At 41.5% G+C, this 24,858-nt stretch overlaps 1 protein-coding gene across 6 annotated transcripts in view; it reads left to right on the top strand.

The window, feature by feature from the left end:
* GNAS (GNAS complex locus) overlaps nt 1-24,858 on the top strand; it is a 177,016-nt gene that overhangs the window by 129,997 nt on the left and 22,161 nt on the right. For all 6 annotated transcript variants that reach the window (XM_077929316.1, XM_077929317.1, XM_077929321.1 and 3 more), the window contains exon 5: nt 8,496-8,593. In XM_077929316.1, coding sequence (XP_077785442.1) covers nt 8,496-8,593 — 98 coding nt within the window. The remainder of the gene's footprint in view (nt 1-8,495; nt 8,594-24,858) is intronic.

Genomic DNA, 24,858 nt, shown 5'->3' on the forward strand with positions numbered 1-24,858 from the left:
TTTCCCAATAAGCCAATGAGTAAGCAAGAATTGGAGAATATTTGTGATTACTTATGAATGCTAATGGCAGGCACCTAGAAAACCTGCCCATCCCTGCAAATCACAATATGCAAATATGACACGGTGTTTTATACAGGAAGATAGTTATTGATTTGTGTAATTCTGGTGAAAGCAGGTATATTTGCCACACTTTGCAGGTGAAGTACAAGGTATGGTTAAATGAATGTTCCCTCTTCCCTAGAAAGAGAAAGAGGGAAAGTCCTTAAAGAACTGAACTGGTTGTCTCTAAGCCACTGGACCCAATTCAAGATTTCAGTAGTACTAACATACAAAGCTATAAACAGCGTGGGGCCTGCGTACTTGACAGATCTTCTCCCACTGAGATCAGCTGGGGAGGCCTTGTTTGTGGTGCCGCCATTGGAGGTGGTTCATGCCTTAAATAATGCAGGACCTTACATCGGAAATGCAGTCACACACAGAGGGGCACAAAGAGGTTTCTTTGAAACACACAAAGCAGAGTGATGGGGGGTTTCCAATCTGTCATTAGTACTGTTATAGCCATTATTCAGTAAGGTCAAGCTTGTAAATAGCTGCTCACTTGGCTGCTTGTGGTAAAAAAAATAAATAGCGGCCAGGTGGATAAGGGTTTGTAAAGTGGAGGAAGTGTGCAATGGACAACAGTGGTATGTGGGGGCATCTGGGCTAGTGTGTGCCTGGGACACATGTGCAGCCATATTTCAGGCAATGGCAGTGGATGCATTTGTAGGGAAATTTGCAAGTATCTTTCTCATCCTTATTTATTTGACTAGGAGGGTTTCAGTGTTGTCTAATCCTAAGGTGGCCTAATTTAAGTCTTAGGAGTTGGTGATTTCATCTCCCCCCCCTCCCTCAAAAATTCCCAAGCTCGTGAAAAGGGAAGAAGAGCATAGCACAAGTTCATTTCTAACTTTTGGTGTGCCCTCCAGGTATCGTATCAAAGCGCATCTCCAGCTATCTATCCAGACAGAACCCAATAGGCTGCATGTTTGGAGTCGTTATGCATGATCTTCCTCTGTAAAAGAAAGTTTCATGACTCATGTTTCAAGGCCCCCACCCACTGTGGTCAATAGAACTGACCTTTAGCCCATTGTGCCAGGTGGTGGGGGCATGGGAGGAGTCTTCTGTGTTGTGCCACTCATGAAGTGGAACTTCTTGACCTGGGAGAATCCATCTAGCTTTTTTATTGCCTTTTACCACCAGATGAAAATCTACCTTTAGCCCAAATTTTGCTTCATCTCCTGTCTCCGGGGTGTGGCTTTTCAGGTGCAGAGGTAGGATGGAAGTTGGAAGCATAAATATTGTTGTCTAAGTGGCTCGAGGTATTGTATTGTTACAGCATAATGAGCAGTGAGGAAGAGATTCCTGCAAGGTCCTGCCGTATTTACTCGGATATAATGCACACCCCTCTTTTTTTGCCAAATTACATCACAAAATACTAGAATGCACATTAACATTCGAAGGCGCATTACATTTGAGATGAAAGTCCTCCGTCTGGCGAGTTAAAACGGCTCTCAAGATGGCGCTGGCGTGTCAGTGGCAGACTGAGCACACCGTCCTCCCCTAGCCCCCTTGCGGCCTCCTTTGCTCTGAGCAGCTGGCCGCGACAGCTTGGGCAGCTGTTGTGTGACCAAGTCCCCTGAGAGCAGGCGTGGGAGGCTGGCTGGCAAGCAACCACAGGCGGAGTCACCCTCCCCACCTGCATGTCGGGGGGCGGCATGGCCACCATGGAGAAACTGGTGAAGGCCTTTTGAGTCCCTCTGCTCTTTCCAGCAGCAACTGGGCCCCGCTGTCTTGGCAGCGGCGGCTGCAGCATCCACCTCACAGACCATGAGCTGTGAAGTGAGGCTGGAGTGGTTGACGGGCGTGGCATGAAAGTGGCTGCAGGGCCAGTGCCAGGGGAGGTTCTCTCTGGTGGGAGTGGTGAAATTTGAAGCGTGCTTTGCTTTTCAGTGTACTCTACTTATTCAAATGTTATGTGCACCTTTTTTTGTAAAATTACTTTGCAAAAATTAGGGTGCGCATTAGATTCGATGGCGCATTAGACTCGAGTAAATGCAATATATCATGTTCATAGTTAGTCGATAGCTAGACTAGTTGCCTTACAAGGTCCCTTTCAACTCATGCGACGATCTGTTCAATAAAAGGACATTAAGGTTGGTTTTTGGTGGAGAACAGTGCATAACGGGAGAGAAATTATTGTACCTCCGTTTAAAAGTGGTAGTAAACACAGTGCTCTGACCTGGCGACCTTTTGGATCAGTATTTTTTCACATTGATAAGATCCTGTTCTTGCATTGTGGACAGAGCTGCACAGTTTTTCATGGGTAGCAGAAGGATATTTTTAGAGTCCTTCTATTAAAAGGTTCTAATATATAGTTGCAGGAATAACCTGCATTGCTACTGTTACATCATGTGCTCTATTAGAATGTGCCAGTGGATGAACTGATGTTATGACAACAAGAAACCAACATACAAGAGCTAGTCTGGCTTCTTTCTAGGTAACAAGCCTAGTACAAAGAATGGCATGGATGGCTTTTTAACCCATCCACTTATAGAGCAAAATTAATGAAATGGGACAGGATCAGAGCCATGTAGAATTGCTTGAAGTGGATCAGAGCCTTATTTATTTTTTATTGCCCGTCTTTTGCATGTAGTGATTTAGTCCAGGAATATCAAATACGTGTGTGTGTGTGTGTGTGTGTGTGTGTGTGTGTTAGTTCATGTTCCTTTATGACCCCCTTTTACCCTTTACACGGAGAATTTGTAGTGCTACAACACAATCCTGGATCTGTATGAAATCAGGGTAGGGGAGCAAAAGTGAAGTCAGAGGTCTGAGTAAAGTTGTTGTATGATAAAAGTACTATGGATTATTGAGGGTTCTACATCCTTTATCTCCCTCGTGTTATGCAGCTGAGAAGTGGAAGAGGGAGAAGTTTGAGTACAGCAAGAAGGGAGGAACATTGAAATGGGGGAGATTGTAAGGGCACCCATGTCACTAAAGGTTTGCAGGAAGTGGGAGTGGGGGACAAAGTTGTCCCGTTTGAAGTGGCTTTGGGCTTGATATCGCTCTCCCACAGTATGTTGACTTACTGTGCTAGGGCCAATATGCCTGCCTCTTCATGTGGGCTTCTTTGCTTTCTTTGCACCCTCTGCTGGTCATATTTATTTGTTTTTTTCTGCAAAGCTTGTAGAATGGAACAGCAGCCAGTATTGCTAGCAGAGCCATTTCTTGAGCTTGGGAAGCTCTTACAGAAGCTGGGTTTTAAGAAGCATGCTCTCCTCCTACATCACAGTGCTTATTGAACACCAGCAGAGTATGAGGCAGTGTGCAGTATGTAGAAATAATGTGCTTGGTGTTTCCATACCAACTGTAGTAAATCTCTACAAAGATAAATGTAATACTGTATTTTTTGCACCATAACACTCACTTTTTTCCTCCTAAAAAGTAAGGGGAAATGTCTGTGCGTGTTATGGAGGGAATGCCTACAGGTGGCATGCCTACAGATTTTCCTCCTCTAAAAACTACGTGCGTGTTATGGTCGGGTGCGTGTTATAGAGCGAAAAATACAGCACTTGGGGTTCAGCCAGCTCACACATAGATCTGTGGGCAGGAATACACTTCTGGGTAGCAGTAGCAGCTACTGAGACTCTTCACCGTTTTCTACCGCCAGCTGGAGAGCCCCATTACAGCCTCTTGAACACCACCTCCAATATTGCTCGAACCTCACTCTCCCAGGCCTGTCTGACTTCAGCAGACTGGGCAAACATGGAAGTTTCTGTGACGTACTCCTCCTTTCTTATCTGCTGAAGAACCCAGGCACTGATGAGGACAGTGAACAGCTGAGAAGGCTGGAACGGACTCTGGAGCTAGTTATATCAATTGCTGCTTCTGCAGCCTCTCAAAGGCCTTTCTATATGCAGGGGCTTGTTCATAAGTTCCCTGTGTTAACTAAACCTTGGTCAAACTAAAATCCAGAAATTGCTGGCTTTGGGTAGTGAGCTAGCTGCTTAGCTTTGTAAAATCCCTATTTTGTGTTAGTCAAAGTTATTTCATTTTTCTTGGCAGTTCACTTGAGAAGTATTGTCAGTGTCTCAAATGCAAGTCTTTTCCTCCAATTTCCTTTTGAAGCCTTTATTGTTACCAGTAGTAACTCTCGGAAATCTGAAACGCTGCATTTTCTTTTCCTTTGCAACTTTGCACTGGTTCTTTTTAGCAATAAAGCAAATGTAAAAAGTGCAAAAGCTGACGTTGGTCAGTTTGTGCCATGCTCCTGCTTAATCCTCGCTTCTGCTGGTATGTGTTGTGGCTGCAGGAAGAGTAGAGGTGCTGCAAGTCAAGTTCAAGGTGTTAGTAATAACGTATAATGCTCTAGACAGCTGAGGACCTTCTCCTGCAAGTTCCAGAGATCTTAGAAGCTCACTCTGCAGTAACTCAGAGCAGTGCTTTTAGTGTGGCTGCCCATGTTCTGTAGAATAGCATTCCTATCGAGATATAGCAGGCACCCACTATTTTTACTTTCCAGAAACAGTTGAAGGCATTTTCCCACTCTTTGCCATGATTTTCATAGAATCATAGAATCGTAGGGTTAGAAGGGACCCAAGGGTCATCTGGTCCAACCCCCCACAATGCAGAAATATCAGCTAAAGCATCGTTTTGTATCGTTTCAGTTTTATTTTAAAAGATTTTTCGGGCGGTTTTGTGTCTTTAATTGTTTTTATCACACATCGCTTTAAGACGGTTATATAGAAGGCAATTAATAAACGGATGATAATAATGTAAAGCCACAACTTTATAGAGGGCAGGGGAAAATCCAAACTGCCCGTTTAAATTAGTGTGGAAGTGGAGTGTGATCTCGGTGAAACATTCCCTGCTCAAACTACAATTAACGTTGCTCATTTCTCAGTTATTTGCTGATAGCCCACTAATCTAAAAGTTAGTATTGATTGTGGGTCCTGGTTTTGCTTTCTCAGTTAAGAAGTTCAAGCAGTGTGGACTTGGATTCTTTTTCCATCCCACGTGGAAAGTTAATAACCCTATTAAAAAGATAGTGTAAGTAGGGTGTAGTTCAGGTTAGTTATAAGGTAACATCAAGCAAAGTCAAGTTCTCATGGATCAAACATTTTGCTGTGAACCTCAAACTTACAGCTCTCATTCTCAGTCAATTAAATGAATCATTCCCCAGTAGAGTGTACTGGTCAAAGTAAAACTGTTGCTACAGTGCATGGGATTTCCTAATCCTCCTCCTTATTTATTCCTTCCCTTTCTTTTCTTTGCCACTTGTGGGTAGAAACGGCTCAAGGTAGAACATTGCAGCACTTTTCCCATGCCATGCATAATTTTATGAACTTCTACCATGTCACCTCTTACTTGCCTTTTCTCTAAAGTAGAAAGTCCCAAAGACAGCAAACTTTCTCCATAGGGGTCTTGTGTCATCCACTCAGTCATTTTGGTTGCCCTTTTCTGAGCCTTTTCCATCTCTAATGAGGCAACCAGAACTGTGCACAGTATTTCAAATGTGATTGCCGTGTAGATTTATATAATGGCATTATGATACCTGCAGTATCATTTTCAATTCCTTTCCTAATGATCCCTATTATGGAATTTGTCTTTTGCACAGCTGGGTCAACAGCTTCATCAAACTATCTTCTTTGACCCCCAGGTCTCATTCTTGGTCCATCACCATAAATCCAGGCCGTGTGTGTGTGCGTGTGTGTGTAAAATGAAGACTATTTTGCCCCAACGTGCGTCGCTTTCTTGCATTGAATTGCATTTTTCATTTTATTGCCCATTCACTCAGTTTGGAGAGGTCCTCTTGGAGCTCTTCGCAGTCCTTTGGTTTTAATAACCCTGAACTATTTAGTATCATCAGCAAATATGTCCACCTCACTGCTCACTTGTAATAATAATAAATAATAATAATTTATTTATTTATTTATACCCCACCCATCTGACTGGATTTCTCCAGCCACTCTGGGCGGCTGCCAACTGAATATCAAAAACACAACAGCATTAAACATTAAAAACTTCCCTACACAGGGCTGCCTTCAGGTGTCAAGTTAAAAAGCATAGGTCCCAATACCAATCCTTGGGGGACTCCACCATTTGGGGAAATGTCCATTTATTCCCACTCTTTGTTTCTGCAACTTAAACAATTTGTGATCCACAAGACTCTTACTCCTTGACGGCTAAGCTTACTTAGGAGCTTTTCGTGAGATACTTTGACTAAAGCTTTTTGAAAGTTCAACTGTACGTTCAAGTAGGCACTTAGGTAGTGTTAAAACAGATATAACACTAAAGCGAGGTTAAAGATCAGCAAAAGTATGTTTTCCCTGGGCCATCCGGAGAATATAACAAATTCTAAATAGAGGACTGCTGTTGTTGCAGAAGTAAAAAATTCAGTTTCTCAAATCCTTTGCTAAGTTGGTTATGGGCTGTGAGATGTTCGAAACATCATGCAACTGTTCTGTGTTTTTCTTCAGTTCATTTCCAGAGATCTCTCTTGTATTTGGAACCTGAAAATCCAGTACATCTGTATTCACCAACTCAAATGGATTCCAAAACAAGTCAACACAAGTGATTCGTACTAAGCTCTTTAGAAATCTCTTAAGTAGTTTGACAGTTTCCAAAATACTTTTTTTGTAAGATCTCCCAAGGTCTCTCCTTTGTGTAGTTCTCCCAAGTGATTGGTCAAGCCCAGTTATTTAATGTTCTGTTCTATATTTGGACAATGTATAACCCATAAATACTGAAAAGATTAGCTACTCATTAACTTTTGGTGAGCTCAAAATTATATTTGGTCCTGAGACAAAAGTTGGTTCTTTACTTCATTTGAACACATAACAAAAGTTTATCTGAATAAGGAGAAGAAAGAGCTAGTCAGGCTTAGCTCGCTCAATCATGCAGAGTTACAGCATAATGCAAAACATGAACCTAAATGAAAATTCTTTAGAATGTTAACATTGACATTTTAAAAGGTTGAAAAGGTATATTTGATGCATTCTAAGAAATTGGATTTGTTGCATCGGCCTTGCACATGAGTCTGATGTAGCTACCCAAATCTCAGCGTCAGAGAATGTTCTGTACATTCTGAAGATGAAATGAAAATGCTCAGAAGACATTTTTCTGATTAGAATTTCTCTCACTTCTCTCTTTCTCCCCTACACACACACACACACAGACACACACACACACAGCCACTTTGCAAGATTTTTAATAAATGGTTTGGGGGCAGGAAAATTGGGCAGATCATTCCACCAAATTTCTCCAGGGAGAGAGAAATTTTCCTTTGGGGGGGCAGGATAGGGTGCAAAATGGTGACCAGGCTCCTGTTGCCACTTGCAGCAACAGCAAAAAAACCACAAATCCTTGCGGGGAGGAAGGGGGAGAAAGAAGCACGGTTAATGCTAAAGATGAGCACACTCCCAAGAGACAGTTGGAAAATTTATCTCTCCCTAGAGAAATTTGGTGGAATGATCTGCCCAATTTCCCTGCCCCCAAATAGGATGGAGAATGTTGAAAGGCCATTAATGAACAGTTCTAGGTTCTTACAACATTCTGTGACACTGAAGAGAATGAGGCATACTGTGATCATTTGGGGCTGAGCTCTGTCCGCCACTCTGAATGAGTGGCACTTCTGTGACATCTTCATTCCTGTGACCTCCAGCAACATTGCACTATCCCAACTACAGTCGTACCTTGGTTTTCAAACAGAATGCGTTCTGGAAGTCCGTTCGACTTCCGAAATGTTCAGAAACCAAGGCACAGCTTCCAATTGGCTGCAGGAGCGTCCTGCAGCCAATTGGAAGCCGCACCGGACGTTCGGCTTCCGAGGCAAAGTTCGCAAACTGGAACACCTACTTCCAGATTTGCAATGTTTTGTTCTGAGTTGTTCATGAACTAAGCTGTTCGAAAACCAAGGCATAACTGTATATATCAGTTTATACACAAGTCAAGTGCACCATTCTTCTGTATGATTTTTTAAAATGAAATTCTTCTATTGGGTTTCAATACAGCAAATTATTTGAATAAGGGCAGAAAGGCTTTCCTTAAAGCAAGTTATGACCATTCTTAGAGAAAAATTATTTCTGCGTCCTTTATAAAAATGTTAGCAACTACACATAGTAGTCTATACTTTACATAAGCATTCAGCGTACTGGGTGAAGCACACTTCTACATTGGCGGAAATACGAATGTTCATTCTTTGCTTTCTGAGACATTTGAATGTATTTTAATCCTTTTTGTAATGTGTGGCAGGCTCTGTGTGCTGAACCTAATTAAGTGAAGATTGAGGATATCCGTTAATGCAGCAGCATGCTTGTAGTCAGAAAGCTTCTTAGGACTTCGGCTGTTTTATTTGGTTGCTTGTTCATTAAGTAAAAGCATGTTGCCTTTTTTTGTTTGCCTCTGGGGGGGCCTTGTCCCTGCTGACTTGTTGCTCCCTTTATGTTTGCTTCCAGGAGTTCTATGAACATACAAAAACACTTTGGCAAGATGAAGGTGTGAAAGCCTGCTACGAGAGATCTAATGAATATCAGTTGATCGATTGTGCACAGTAGTAAGTACATCTTCTCTTACAATTTTATTGCAATCTCTTGTAGAAGAAAAGGAAACATTTCTTGTTTTTAATCATCCGTTTAAAGTATAAGCATAACTTCATTGTGAATTGATGGAGATGATTTGGAATAAATATCAAAATCTGGCCTGGGACCTCTGTGGTGATGGTGATAATGATGGTGGTGATGATGATGAAGAACAAAGCAGCTCAAGGAGCAAACACATCCACATTATTATTATTTTTAAAAAAGCATTCTAAGACAGGTAAAAACATCTAAAACAATTAACTGTTAAGAACATTATTTTATTCAGTGATCTCAGGGTTGCCAGGAACAGTAAACTTCAGGCAAATGTCACATAGTGGGCTTGATAAATAGCCTTCTTTCCCCTTCTGTCCTGTAACATTCTGTTTACTTATTTGGATACTGGTGTGTAGTGTGTCCTTGGAGAGAACACCAGCAATATTGCATGTGGAAAAGCTGAATTTGCAAATGGATTTATTTTGTCTTAGCCTGAAGAAGTTTAAAAAGTGTTCATTTTACGTTATCGGACAGCTGCTGCAAAATATTTTTTTGAGATACTTCTTAGGCCATTCAGAGGTTTGCTGGCATGGAGCTCCTCCAATATTGGATAATGCTTGTCCACAGTACCAAGTACAAGAAAGTGGTGCAGAAACTAGTTTCTAAAGGAACTTGTAGTCTTTGCAGGAAGGTTTTTTGTTTCGTTTTTTTACCTTTTTCTTTTATTTTTCTTGGAAACAAGAGGCATGGGACTAAGGGTGATCTTCTTGTGAGTTGGTTGTGGATCAGAATAGGACTACTTGCTGGATTGAAAGTGTTTAAAGCAGAACATGCCTTCCGTTCAAAGTTTATATAAAAATATTCCCTGCTAGGGCAAAAATGTTTTTTTATTTTCATGTTACATGGAGCTATACTTTCTGCTCACCATTGTCCTGTACAGTTTCAGTGTTCAGTTCCTTTTTTCTGCTGGCATCATGAGAACCAGAAGCCTAAGGAAGCTTGCAGAAAAGGCGTTTCCTTGACCCTTCCTCCCTCTTCTCTGCAACTCCCCTGAAAAACCTGGAAGGTTGCTCAAAATTGGGCAGAGGCACTTTGTGCAAGCGGAGCAGGTTCCCACTCCTTTGGCAGACCCCTGTGCCCCATTCTGTGCTGTCAAGGATGCTTTTTGGACTCTCTGGAGTAGCTTTTCGGGTCATGTGAAGGATTGTGTGAGGGAGGGAACTGGAAAGTCCTCATCCATGAGTTTTCTTCCTCGCACAGTTCTTAGACTCCAAGGGCACTAGATGGTTATTGGCATTTTGATTGGTTTGGTTTGTTTGGTTGTTTTATTTCATAGGTATTAGTTAATTTATAATTGCCTTGGTGGTGTTCTTAGCAGTTGTATGGGTTGCTGTAATTTGGCATATCTATGTTTTAAATGCATTATACATTTTTATTTTATTTGTAAGTTGCCCAGAGACTTAAAAAAAAAAGTGGTAAGAAATGTAATCTAAATCCAGTGTAATTTCATTTCGTTTCAGTTTAATTGAAAAGGGTTAGTTTTAACTTGCAAAGTATTGTATATTTGGCTACGCTACACTGGGAGAGACCGTAGTTCAGTGATAGAACCCTTGCTTGCATGCAGAAGGTCTCTAGTTCAGTCCTTCCAAATAAAAAGATGTGAGAGTGGGTGATATGAAAGGCCTCTGCGTGAGAGCCATCACCAGCCTGTGAGGAGAGCATTGGGTTAGATAAATAAGTAGCTTGACCAGGTATTAGACTGTTTCCCATGTTCCACATACACTACTTTGGTAGTTTTCTATTACAGATCTGTATTCCTGCAGGACATCCTTTGATACACAGATCCCTTTCCCTGAGCTCTTATTTGCTCCCGGGTTTTGAGAATGCTAGAAACTGCAGAAGTCCTTCCAAGCAGTGGAAAATATATGTGCTGTTTCTTAACTCTATACTCCAGCACAAAGTGAGAGAGGATCTCACTTTTCTCACAAGGCTTCTGCCTGTTTCATAGGGCCCAAGCAGCAGGAGGGGTTGATGGCTGCTGCTAAAGGCCAGTGTTTGTGAGCCACTGCCATTTTTTAAAGTATTTTGTTGTCACAATGGTAGGGAAAAAAAATGGTTAGGTAAAGGTACCCCTGCCAGTACGGGCCAGTCTTGACAGACTCTATTTTAAAAAAAAAATATTTTTTATTGGTTTTACAACATTTTTATAAACAATACAAACAAATAAAGAAACAAACAAACATGTATAATTTCCTCTCCTTTTTTTCATACACCTCTCTTCTCCGACTCCCCCAAACCTCCCCTTTCTACATCCCAATTTCCAAACTTATTTCAGCAAATCCTAAATTTAATTTTAATACATTTATCCCTTATTGTTCTTCTCTTTAACTTAATATTTTGTCGCTGTAATCTCCTTTTCTTACAAAAACCTCGACATTTTAACATTCATTAATTTTATAATATTTCTTTAGATAAGCTTTAAACTTCTTCCAATCCTCCTCCGCCGTCTCTTTCCCCTGTTCACAGATTCTGTCAGTCATTTCTGCCAATGTCATATAGTCTATCACCTTCATCTGCCATTCTTCCAGAGTGGGTAATTCTTGGATCTTCCAGTACTTTGCGATGAGAATTCTTGCTGCTGTAGTAGCATACATGAAAAAGGTTCTGTCTTTCTTCGACACCAATTGGCCAACAATGCCCAAAAAAAAGGCCTCTGGTTTCTTAGGGAAGGTACATTTAAGTACCTTTTTTATTTCATTATATATCATTTCCCAGAAAGCCTTAATCTTCGGGCACGTCCACCAAAGGTGGTAGAAAGTACCTTCAGTTTCTTTACACTTCCAACACTTATTATCAGGCAAATGATATATTTTTGCTAGCTTGACTGGGGTCATGTACCACCTATAAATCATTTTCATAATATTTTCCTTTAAGGCATTACATGCCGTAAATTTTATACCAGTGGTCCACAACCATTCCCAGTCAGCAAACATAATATTATGACCAATATCCTGTGCCCACTTCAGTCAAATAACTGATTTGACTGTTTCATCTTGTGTATTCCATTTCAGCAACAAGTTATACATTCTTGACAAATTCTTAACATTGGGTTCTAACAGTTCAGTTTCTAATTTTGATTTCTCCACCTGGAAGCCAATTTTCCTGTCTTGTTTATAAACCTCCATTATTTGGTAATAATGGAGCCAATCTCGTACTTTTGTTTTTAGTTTCTCATGACTCTGTAATTTCAGTTGATCCCCTTGTTCCAAAATTTCCCAATATTTTGGCCACCTGACCTCCATATTAAGTTTTTTCACCGCTTTAGCTTCCAAGGGTGACAACCACCTTGGAGTTTTATTCTCCAACAGATCTTTATATTTAGTCCAAACATTATACAGTGCTTTTCTGACAATGTGATTTTTAAAAGCCTTATGCACTTTGACCTTGTCATACCATAGATATGCATGCCAACAGTCTTGACAGACTCTAGGGTTGTGCACTCATCTCACTCTAGAGGCCGGGAGCCAGCGCTGTCCGAAGACACTTCCGGGTCACGTGGCCAGCGTGACAAGCTGCATCTGGCGAGCCAGAGCCGCACACGGAAACGCCGTTTACCTTCCCGCTAGTAAGCGGTCCCTATTTATCTACTTGCACCCGGGGGTGCTTTCGAACTGCTAGGTTGGCAGGCGCTGGGACCGAGCGACAGGAGCGCACCCCGCCGTGGGGATTCGAACCGCCGACCTTTCGATCGGCAAGTCCTAGGTGCTGAGGCTTTTACCCACAGAGTTTCCCTCTACAGTGGTACCTCTGGTTAGGAACTTAATTCGTTCCAGAGGTCCAATCTTAAGCTGAAACTGTTCTTATCCTGAGGCGTGCTTTCACTAATGGGCCTCCTGCTGCGTGCGCGCCTCTGGCGCACGATTTCTGTTCACACCTGGGGCAAAGTTTGCAACCAGGAGCAGCTACTTCTGGGTTAGCGGAGTTCGTAACCAGAAGTGTTCGTAACCAGAGGTACCACTGTACGTTTGCAAATTGTGGCACTGGGGAATAATATGGAGTGCTACTTGGCAGAAGAGAGTGCAGTTACTGCTGCTTGACTCTGAGCTTTTGTTTTGAGGTGCACCCTCTGGTCTTGGGTTTTCTGGATCTTGCTGCACTGGAAAGTGTGCTTGTGTGTATGTGTTTGCAGGGGCATGGCTACAAGCTAGAGAGTTTGTTCAGGTGATGGTTCTTGTGTGTTGTGAGGGCCACCTGCCATCTCTAGGTGTTTTGTTTTTTCAAAAGACTCTGGAGCGTCTCTCCCAGTCATTTGATAATGTTGGGCTACATTGCCAAATAGTCTGACTCAAGCAGCTTCTTATGGACCTAGGTCACAAATATGGCCGACATGGTGCATGTTTGGGGAGGTCAATTAGATTCTCTTGTTCTTCCCATCCTGGCAAAAGATAGGGTTTATTCAGGAGCAGACAAGAGGTGTCGAGAAGTAACAAGTAACGGTAGGTTGCCTTTCAGAGCCAATCCATTATAAAAGTAGAGCGCCTGCATACACTGATGAATGAATACCAAGCAGCAGTTGCTGTGCAGGGAGAACCTGATCTTTGCATTCCCTGCTCTTGGCAGTGGAGTTTTTGTTGCTCTCATTTGCACTCCTTTGGCCTGCCAAGATGACAGACCTAGTCCCTGACCCACCATGACCTGTCACAACCCTTGTTCTTTCAGAGACTTTAAAAAGTGCATTAGACCTTGAGGCTCTGCATAAATAAGATGGGGAGTTGGGATTCACTTCCACCTCATCTTTCGATGTGCCTGGTAGCATGCACCTAGATTAACTTGGGAATGTGGCCAGATGATAATTGTGTGTTCGGATTCTAAAATAATAGACCCGAGTTCCACAGGAGAACTTGAAATCCTGTGCATGTTTAACTTACAACCAAATCTGTAGTTATAGCGTTGATGTCGTGAGATCAATGTAATGCTTCAATTATAAATTCTAGCAAAGTATGTTGGAATACGCATGCCTACTCTTTTTCTTCTTTGGCAATCACTCGCATAACACAGGGTTGTAGGTGTGATTATTCCAAAGTGCTTTGCTTGAATTCCTGAGTAAGTCACTGCATTGATCCCACAGCAAAGTCAGTAATAATCATGTCCCCAGATGATTTTGATAGCAATTTAGCACAGAGATAAAATAACAAAGTGTTATATCTAAGAAGCTGGCTAATGAGCACACTCAAACAAGTCTATGTAAGTGAAAAGAAGAACAATTTGATTAGTCAATAAATCATTGAGTCTAAAGAGTTGAAAAAAATGTGTTATAAGTATCTGAATTTCCATTATGACTTCCCTTTCCCGCACCTCTCACTGTATATAAGTGTGAAGAGTTGTAACTCCTCCATAACCTATTGTAGTGAGCTAGAGTACTGGGAACGGGTACCTGATTTCACATGTAGCCAAGAACTATAACTTTGACCATACCTTAGTCACGTGACTGCTTTGTCCTAAACATGTTTAACACTTTAGGAGGTATTCTGCATGGCAATTTGCTGGCACTCTTCTCTCAGCAATGCACACACAAAGAGAGGCGAAAATAACTTCTTCTTTTTAACCTTTGACTTTTTGAAATCCCTTTTTTTCATGCAGAGGTAGGAAGTCCAAGACTTACAGTCTCAGTCTAATTTTAATTAAAGCCCTCACTTTGCCATAATGTACACTTTCAAATCTGCTACTGTGCAGAATAGCCCTTGTTCATTTTTGGAAGCTGAGCTGACTGCTTGCATTCAGCTTTCCTGTGTTTCCTGCTAACTCATGCAGAAGTGTGCAGCTTGGAGGGAGGGGGAAATGGGTGATTTTCCTTCCCCTTAACTGGCTTACCAAACTGGTTACTTTCACTTTGGCTTTTAGAAGATGTGTGATCTTGACTGGGGAGGAAGATTCATCGGCACAGCTGTCTAGGAGGGCTCTGGGAGTAGGGAGGGAAGCCACAGCACTATTTGTCTTTTAAATATCCTTTTAGGGAAGCATAAAGAAGACTCTTTTTAGAAGAAGTCACATTTGGAGCTTTTAATGTCATCGACACTACCCAGAATCGGAATAATGCACTTCTTTATATAAGTTGTAACATTATCCATATCCGGTCTAAAGTGGCATAAAACTGGTTTTGCATTCTCTGGGGAGCTGTTGATATAAAAAGGGACTGAGATTGAAGGCCTCATATAAAAGGAGGGGAGATAAAGGGAAAGACTACTTCTGCTGACAACATATTAAAATGTGTCATTAGAGTAGGATCAAACTTTTGTGATTGTAGTGGTGCAGGCTTGGGTTTAGAGGTATGCAGAGGACCAAACACATGACAGTTCAAGAACAGAGTCCTGTGGTGTCCAAGCTTAATGCTGAAATGTGCATATCCTGGCCTTTCGAGACTGTGAGACCTGGCAAAGGATCCCCATTCTCAAACCTCAAGAACACAAAACACTCAAACACTGAAAGCTAGTGTTTTATTCCGATGGTGTTCCATGGCTGATTTAGTTCATGTCCCCGTGTCTCTCAAATGTCCCTACATTAACACATTCAAAAACTAGTTTCTTCCCTGTCCAATAAGACAGCTCTCCTTTCTCGGGGGGCTGCATTGCGGGAGGAGTTCCAGGACCTCACCGTGACCCGGTAGTGGGCGGAGGAATGCTGCCCACGTCATTAGGACACCCAGTCGCGTCACGCCCCCCGGCTGACCAATCGGGTTAGCCGGGGGCGTGGCCACTTGCCCTTTAAACCACAGCGCGGGCAGCCTCCATTCGTTTCCTTAGTGGATCTCCCAGCCACTCACCCTCTTTCTTGCATTGCTTGACTAATGTTGATCACCTGGTTGTTGGGGCTGGGTAGGAATTTTTCCACTTGGCAAATTGGCACCAGCCATTTGGTTTTCACCTACCTAGTAGCAATCATCACAACTTTGTAAAGTTAGGCATTGGGTAAGCCTTGTTATGGGAGGGGAGGTTGTTGCCTGCACCTGCCCCTCCACACTAAGGGTATCCCATTAATGGGATCCGGGGGTGTGGTTCCTGTCCGAAGCCTGGGCATGGGGTGGGGCCATGCCACGACCCCATCGGTGACCCTGGGGGAGCTCTTAATTGATGTGTATCATAGGGCTCCCCCTATCGGTGGTTGACCCTTTCTAGACTTCCTGCAGACAGGCAGGAGTCAGGATATAGTCTTGCTTCACCCAATTGCCTAAGCCAAATGGCTCACCTCTGTAACCAATAAGGTTGTGGCCTGATTTATCCCATTAACCCAACATATTCATGTCTGTGTGTTTATTTCTGTGGGAACTGCAGGGCCCAGGGCCTCGCCACGCAAGATTTCTCATCATTTTCCTGGTGATTCTACTTGTTGCCCTCGTTGTTTTTAGTGCAAAGGTTTTCTATGCATGTCTCCCAGTTAACATTTCCTGCATTTCAACCTGGGTGGAAAAGGAAATAAGGCAAGGGAAGCCATTCGCAAGCTGTTTCACACCCCTCCGACTTCAGGAAGGGCTGGAAGTAGTGTGTGAGAGCTTATTTTCATGCTGTTTCCTGCAAGAATGCCTCAACGTGTTGTTGGGTTTTTTTTGCTTTCTGCCGTTTCAAGGGAGGAGCTGGTGGCTCAGGAGGCTGGTGGTGTTGGTATAGCAAACTGTACTGCTTGCCTTTTATTGCCAGCAGTCACAGTGGTAACCCAAGAAGTGGCTGAGCAGACACGGAACAACTCTATCAATCAAGAATTTGCAGAATACTTTGTTTTACACGGTAGCAGAAGCATTGGTAGGAGGGCTGGAGACAGAGGGGAGTGCATATGTAGCAGCAGCAGCTGCTGCTGAAGAGCTAGACGACAAAAGCAAATTGGGATTCTTTCAGTTTTCTGGTCAAATATTTTGTGTTTATGCATCTGTGAGTATGTGTGTGGCTCTAGGTGTGTATGAGTTTGTGGACCACAAACATCTAACCATCTGCTTTCACAGTCCTTTGTGTGAAACTCAGCAGTGCATTTAGAAAACTTGCAGTCAAGTTCTTTGCACAATAGATAGTTTTAACTGAACTTTAGGAAACTATCCTAAACTTTAATTTAGGGCTTTGCCACTACAACCAAGTACAATAGCACCTCAGCTTACGTTACCCTCGGGTAACGTAAACTTTGGGTTGTAAAAGCGGCAAACCCGGAAGTGTTTCGCCGCATGCGCAGGTGCAGAAGTGGTCCCTCCAGTTACTGAAACCTCGGGATCTGACCAGAGCTCCGGAACAGATCCTGTCCACAACCGGAGATACCACTGTACATGGGTATTAACTACTTTTAACTGTCACCATATCTTGAGTGAAGAGCTATACAACCTCTGGACGTCTTAAGTTATAATTCTACAAAAAAACACACCATTTTGATTCCCTCTTGTAAAGCTTAACCACATTCATCCTTTTTATACTTCTTCAACTGAGATTTAACATGCTAAGTCTTTGGTTTTATGTTCAAACTTGGGCATGAAACAGCACCTGATGGTAAGATTACTTTGCTGTTTAAATGTTTGTTAGGGTGTAAATATTTAGATTCTGCCTTTTACCTTGCATTCCTAGTTACTATGTTCACCTATGAGCATTTATGTTGGAATTTGTTGATCATATATGCATATTGGTGTACTGGGCTGAATTTAAATCCTTTATCTCCAAGGTACTAGAGTTTCCTTAAAATGGCAATCACTTGGCATGTGTAAAGTAAATAGTTGGAATATTGTGCATAAAATGGCCACAAGTACACTCCTGACATTCAAGTTAAACAAAATGCGGTTGGACTAATTCATCTGCTCCCTCTGTGAATTCATTTATTCAGATCATTGATAAACATGAAATTAGCCCAAGTTTAACCAAGTCGGTTAAAAGAGTCCTAGGCAGTTGGGCTTTTTTCACCTTCACTTTCCCCCATGCTATCATAAATATATGAACAAAGTCATGCCCTCTCCCCAGGAAACTCTTAAGAACTGTAGTTCTATAAAGAGACTTGTGGACCTCACGTAAGTGACTGAGGCCTCAAAAATCTGAAAGACCACCTTCTTCCCTACATACCTAAGCAGATGGGGCCTGTTGGTAGTTCCACTTCCTTCAGAAGTTCCATCATCTACAGATTGTATTATACACCTGTGTAATTATACATCTGCATTGGTTTAGTGAGAATTTACCAGCTACTTGTTAGAGAAGATGTAAGGCATGGGGAGAATATCTGTGGTGGCAATGCCCAGTTGTGTAAGACTTTTGGGCAAAATATTTTCAAACTATCTCTTCCATTGAGCAAAGGATTATTCCTCCAGACCCACTCCTTCCAGAAATAATTTAGAAATTAAGCCACATCTGAAACCTAGCTTTCAAGAAGAAAAGCCTTTCTTCACATGTGTATTGAAACAAATAGTGTTAAAATGTCTAAATAACACATCTAGAAAAAAGGCACATTTCTTAAAAATCTTACAATTAAAAATATGTGATTTGACATTGGCCTCCTTACCAGAGGACTCAAAAGCAAATTAATGTATTTCTTTTTAAGTGGTGTGTGTGTTAAGGGGAAGCTGGGAAATTATAGGTGGTATAGTTTATTCTAACGCTGGTTAACAAACCAGGATATGACCCTCGAGCTCACATCCTCTGTCTGCTCATGGACAACAATTTACTGTTTTCTTTCCTAGATTGAAGCAAACTATAGATTGTCAGTTCACACAAACCAGCAGACTGTTTTGCATTTACCCCATAAATCTGGTTCAAAACCGGATTTTTAGCCTTAGGTTACAGAGCAAATCCAAACAATACAGTGCAAACCTCCATTCATTCAAAAATACTTACATATTCCAATTTCAGAAAAATATTAAATTGGTTTATAACAAATATATACACAATAAAAACTATAAACACAGATCACTGGCTGTTGCAGAACATATTTTTTCTTGATTGTCTACATAAACCTGGAGGCATGATAAAGTTTTCAGCAAACACTTTAAAGTTGATACTCAACGCACTTGCTGAATCTCTGTTGGAAGAGCATTCCACAGGACTAGACCTGTGACACTGAAGTTTCAGTTTCTTCTTGATACCAGATTATACTTATTTATATGAACTATATATATTATAAACTATATATTTATATAAACTATGGTTTGCCTCAAACTGTGAGGAATTGCCACCTCCAAGTGGGAGTATACTAGTCAAAGTAGCATTTAGCACTGGATTATGGTTTGATATTATACCTGAATACCTGTTATATTTGGACTTGGAAAAACATCCCTCATTAGAGGCTGCTAAATTTCTAAGCACAGTAGTGAAAGGCAGGAGGGACCAGTTGCCTAGGGAACAGACAAAGGCATTTCCTCATCCTTGTCCATTCAGAGGGAGGGCAATATGAGGGCTTTCTCCACCCTCAGTGATGTTGTTGTGTAGCCAAACCTGTTTCGCTGTTTGCACAAATGTATTGTGATTGGCTGGAATTGCATATTGTGATTGGTTGGAATCGCAACATGGAAACAAAGGGGGCCTGGATCAGTTCATGCAAACAACATAATAGAAAAATGTTGGGGAGTTTTGGGGGACATTTGAACCTGCTCTCCCACCCACCTCGACTTCACATAGTGCCATCAGTATTAGAAAAATGGTTTTCTAAAATAGAATGTGGTTTTTTTTTCAAATTTGTATTCAAAGGCAGCAAATAACATAGTAAATATGACAACACTATTTTTAGAAGTCTGCCGCTTACTCGGCACGGATTCTGAATACTTTGTAAGAAAGCCTAGCCTGGTGCTGGGGTTTGCTATTTCTGAGGCATGATGTTAGCAGGCTGTTGTTAGCTTCTTGTCGTTGCGTTGTGCAGGAAAGAGGCCTTGCACAGAAAAAGGAAAGGTATTAGAATAACACAGGCAACTTCCCAAAATACATTCGTAAAATACCTGGTTAAAACATAGAAATGGAAGGGTTCCATATTAGTAAAGGTGGCATGTAGTGGAGAATGCTTTCTTCTCGTAAAAGCCCTTGGCCCAGTAGTGGTTAGCAGTCTCATGCAATAGACACAGATCTGCTTCTGGTGCTTGTGAGATAAAACTTCCCCAGATCTTGGGCAAAGTTTTGTTCTATAAGGAAACCACCGGGCAAGAGTTTTTTTAAATCTACATTTTAATTGTAGGGCTAATACAGTTCACTTCCAGTGCCGTTCATGAACTGCAACAATAAAGATTTGATCTGATTTTGGTGCAAGTATTATTTGTATATGGGACGCGGGTGGCGCTGTGGGTAAAAGCCTCAGTGCCTAGGACTTGCCGATCGAAAGGTCGGCGGTTCGATTCCCCGCGGTGGGGTGCACTCCCGTTGCTCGGTCCCAGCACCTGCCAACCTAGCAGTTCGAAAGCACCCCCGGGTGCAAGTAGATAAATAGGGACCACTTTCTGGTGGGAAGGTAAACAGCGTTTCCGTGTGCTGAGCTGGCTCGCCAGATGCAGCTTCGTCACGCTGGCCACATGACCTGGAAGTGTCTCCGGACAGCGCTGGCCCCCCGGCCTCTTAAGTGAGATGGGCGCACAACCCTAGAGTCGGACATGACTGGCCCGTACGGGCAGGGGTACCTTTACCTTTACTTTATTATTTGTATAGGAATGTGGGACGTTCCAGACCTTTGGAAGAGTCTGTAGGAAGCAGGGGGTAGACAAGTAAATTGTAATACTGACCAAAACCAAGAAAACCCTAATACTCCTTAACATACTCCAAAAATGATGTTTTCTGTTTAAAAAGCAAACAATTAGTAGAAAGGTAAATTTATTTATGTCTTTATTTATTTATTTATTTATTTGTTTATTTTTAAAATGATTCTCTTTCGTCAATGTTCATCACTTTAAAAAATTGCCTAGCCATAGTTTGATAATTTGGAATGTCCCTCCAAACTCCTTAGCCCTCCCATTTCCAGTCAGCAATTGCTGTGGTTTCCCTTGAAGTCTAAAACTGCTTAACCAATTACCAGAGAGTAGACCTGGAGTCTGAGCTTGATTTTTAGTCTCTCTCTCTCTTCAGAGTGGTGGTCAGTGGTCACTAAGATTACACCAGACCAGACATCATGCTAAACCATAGTTATAACCTGAAAAGGAGTAGGGGATTTACATGTTTGGTCTGAATTCACAAGATATCTGATTTGGGTCCATTGCTCTCTAGGAAGCAATTTTCTGTGGCAATTGTTTCAAGTTTATGGTTAGAATACAGTCACTGGCATAGATTTAAGAAATTCCAGTCAGCGAGAAATTGAAAATAATTATGGGTAAACTTAGAAGAGGAAAATTCCAGGAATACGTGACTTTGCTGAACATGATCCCCCTTGTGGGGAATCTAAAAGTGTGTCAGCAGTACAGAGGTAAAGTACTCAAACCTCAGTCACCTTCCATGAAATACCAAATACAAATTAGCCTTGTTCGTGAGACTCTAGCAAGTTCTGTAACATACAAAGTTAATCAGATCTATGTATTTCGACTGACTTATGTGAATTTAAAGGAATAGCCAGTGTTAAGCAATTTGTACACAGAGAAATTTGCTGCTTGAAATCATAACAGCTGACATGTAAGAATTTGCATTTTTATTTGGGTTTTCAATATAACAGTAGCAATGAACAAATGGGGACTAGCAACAAATGTTGTGTTGTATCTCAAAGCCCTGTCAGGAGGGGAAAGAAATGGGCATGCACTCATTTTTCTTTCATCTTACCTTCTCTTGTAGCTTACATTTTTAACTTTGTGGCATGCGTCCCCACCAATAATCCCTACCCTCCAGTACACTATAAGTTGCTAGGGACTTGGAACAACCAATATTCTCCCTACACTTTCCTCCTCCCTCTGCAAATTTTGCTGAATTGCCCTGAAAACCAGTAAGAGTGAGTCCTTGTAAGAGCACCCCCCCTTTTTTTTTAGTTTATGAAATAATATGTCTGGATATCTAGGGAACCCCCTGTTTATACAGAAGCCCCTACCTTGTCTGTGGATGACCCATTTTACACTCCCCCATCTGATAGATGCTGTGCCACTAAGTTGAGTATCAGTAGATACGACTATACAAGTAAGCAACAACCAAACCATCTTGGTACCCACAACGATGAGATGTCATTGCTTATTCATATCACTGTATCTCCTCTAGAACCTACTAAACATATTATGTCTTTGTTTCGTTTTTGAGTAGTTACATAATATTTTGTACAAGCCACTCTCAACTTCCCCGGGTTACATTCTGGGGACAGCACCTAAAGCCAAAATCGTGTATAATAAAAAACACACTGGGTTCAGTGGGTTGCCAAAGTCTTTTTTCCCGGACGCCTGCACCCTTTCTATTTATTTATTTTTTAAATGCCAAGCACATAAAGCTGAATGTGCACAAGTTAGATGTGCATGGGTTGTGAATTATCTCATGTCCCTGTTATGCCGTGAGGGTTTGCCATTGAAGGGCCAGAAGTATTGCTTAGTTCAAATAGTTAAGTTCTGTGTACAAGGCACATCATCCGCCTTCCCCAAACTAGTGCCCTCCAGAAGTTTTGTACTACAACTCACATCATCCCTGACAATTGGCCATGCTGGTTTTGGCTCATGGGTACATTCCTCCAACACAGCCTTTCCCAACCTTGGGTTCCCAGGTGTTGTTGGACTACAACTCCCATCATCCATAGCCAGCAGTCCAGGATGATGGGAGTGGTAGTCCAACAACATCTGGGAACCCAAGGCTGGGAAAGGCTTCTCTAACAGCACTGCCTTAGAACAGCTGGCATGGGGGCCAGTTTGCTAAGCAGTGTTGTTGCAGACTTGTGCAAAGTGCTTACCAGTCAGCTAGAAATACGACATTTTAAACCATCTTTTAAAATGGATAACTAAATTATCAAAAGGTGATGTGATGTGGGAAGTTTTTGTTAAGGGGGGTCACTGGAGTATAAAACATGTGTAAAATTCTTTTTTGATACATTACAACGAATAAGCTGCATGTGGCGGGGTGAGGGTGGAGAAGAGCAAGTTGCACATTTATGGGTTATACTCAAGTCCCTGAAATAGGGTACAAGAAGCAGCTGTGAGCATTGAGTGCTTTAGTTCCTGGAATGTGCATCTAGAAGGTGCTTGTCACTGAATAGATTCTGTATCTCTTGATCATTGAAGTTATTTTATCCTCTGCAAAGGGTCCCCTGCCTTGAAAGTGCTTGTGTAAATGAGAAGCCGCAAAGCAACAATCCGGCAAAGTGCTTTTTTTTTTTAAGCAAGGCTGCTATAGTTGGTAGGGGTGAGGTGGGCAGGGGGAACTGAAGTAGATGCATCTCTGGGTCATGTAGGAGGGCATATCAAAGGCATCCTCCATCATCTTGGACTGCGAGCATTGTAGCATGCATTAAAACTCCTATATGAAACGGGTTGTTTTCTGAAATGAAAACAATTGCTATATAAACCATATGTGCTTGAATTCCTGTCAACTGGAGTTAATTGACCATACTGCTCCATGTCTTACAAATGCTGACATTACATGTTTGCAGAACTGTTGAAGTCGGTATGGAATGCAGTTTCTGTTTAGCTTGCTAGAACCAGACACCAAGCAAGTCAGCTTCTTTTGGAGATGACATCCAGAAAAAAAACTAAAAAAAACAGGCTTAAGGTGACCAGCCGGTAAGATCTGCTAGGATTCTTGCTTGCTACTGGGTAGCAATGTCATGGTAAAAATAAATCTACGAATGTCGGTTAGCTATACTAATTAGCTTCTATTGTGCACCGAGAGTGGCATTAGAAATATTCGCCATTTCATGTTCAAACAATTCATCAGCCATGAAAATTGGAAGTCTACTATATATATCTGCATTTCCAAGACTTTTTTTTAAAAAGGAGTTTATTAAATTCTCAGCATTCTAACTGTCTGCTGATTGCACAAAGGAGTCTCAGAAGCTGAGTGCTGCCCAGCCCTGTGGAAATATAGTTTGTGTTCCTCTTGCCAGTTCTGCAGTGAATGGGGCCTTTATTGTACCTAGTTATTTAATGGGATGCTCTAGTTCATAATTTTATTAATGTACATCTTTGCATGTTACTAAAAAGAAAAAAGCACATGGCCATGGGATCTGAGTATTAACTTTAGCAGCGCGGTTAACTTTTTATATGCCCTACTTTGCTTAGTGTGGTGTGGGCCTAATTGCATTCCTTTCATGGGTTTGCCAAACGCCTTCAAATAATGTTGCTTTTTATTTTATATATTAGCATACAGTTGTATATGACTTCAGCAAATAATTGATTTGCTGACAACTGACCAATACACAAAAGTACTGTTTGGAAATTCTGAATGTGTTTCAGGGCAGCAGATCTGTACCATACGCAGAATGTAACATATAAGCAGTATGCACACACACATAATACTGATGCACTCTGTTTCTGTAGTTCTTTACACACTGGAAAGCGTGGGGAGAGTCATATCATTGCACATCTTAATTACAACTATATGCTTCAGTGCTCACTGTGCATGTACAGAATTTTCAGATTGTAATTATGTTAACCAGTCCATACAACCTTATATTATCAGTTAATATAAAAACAATCTGAATTGGCCTTAAATATTAAAATTTTAAGATTTATGTCAGTCTTGGTGTCAGGAAAGATTGTGTACTGTAGTAATATGACTATTTTAGTTTCTAGAGAGGATTGCCTGTGGGCCAGCGGTGTTCTTTTCATGGAAAATAAAATACACAGTTTTCCGACACTGCCTAGATATTTCTTATTTATTTGTCAGCACGTTCATCATTTAACTAGAGAGCCTCATTCACAACAGAGAACTGACAACAGAGCTGGTCAGAATGGCCATAGGATGGCGCAAGCAAAATAAATTTATTACGGATAGAAGATAGAAATGGCTTGCAGCCAACTTTATGATAATAGCCATTGGTTGCTTTCCCAGTACAGTGTCTACTGCATACCCTCATATGCAGTCCTCTGAATTGCATTAACTATATTTCCCATTTTTTGAATGTGACTTGAGAGATACTATATTTAGTAATTTAATGTGCAAAATATTGCATCTGTCACTAAAACTATTTTTCATCAGGCTTCCGTTTTCTTGGCAAAAGAGAAAGGGCTAAAAATAGGCTAGCTAACTGTTCTTTGTATGTTACTGTAGCAACTAGAGTCCATTTCACCTTTTCAATTACTTTGGTGGTTTGCACACGCTCTGCTATTTGGCCTCATTTAAGAGATTGCTAATTATGCTGAAGTTAAATA

Source organism: Podarcis muralis, chromosome 5, assembly GCF_964188315.1.
Source record: "Podarcis muralis chromosome 5, rPodMur119.hap1.1, whole genome shotgun sequence".
Classification (NCBI taxonomy): domain Eukaryota; kingdom Metazoa; phylum Chordata; class Lepidosauria; order Squamata; family Lacertidae; genus Podarcis; species Podarcis muralis.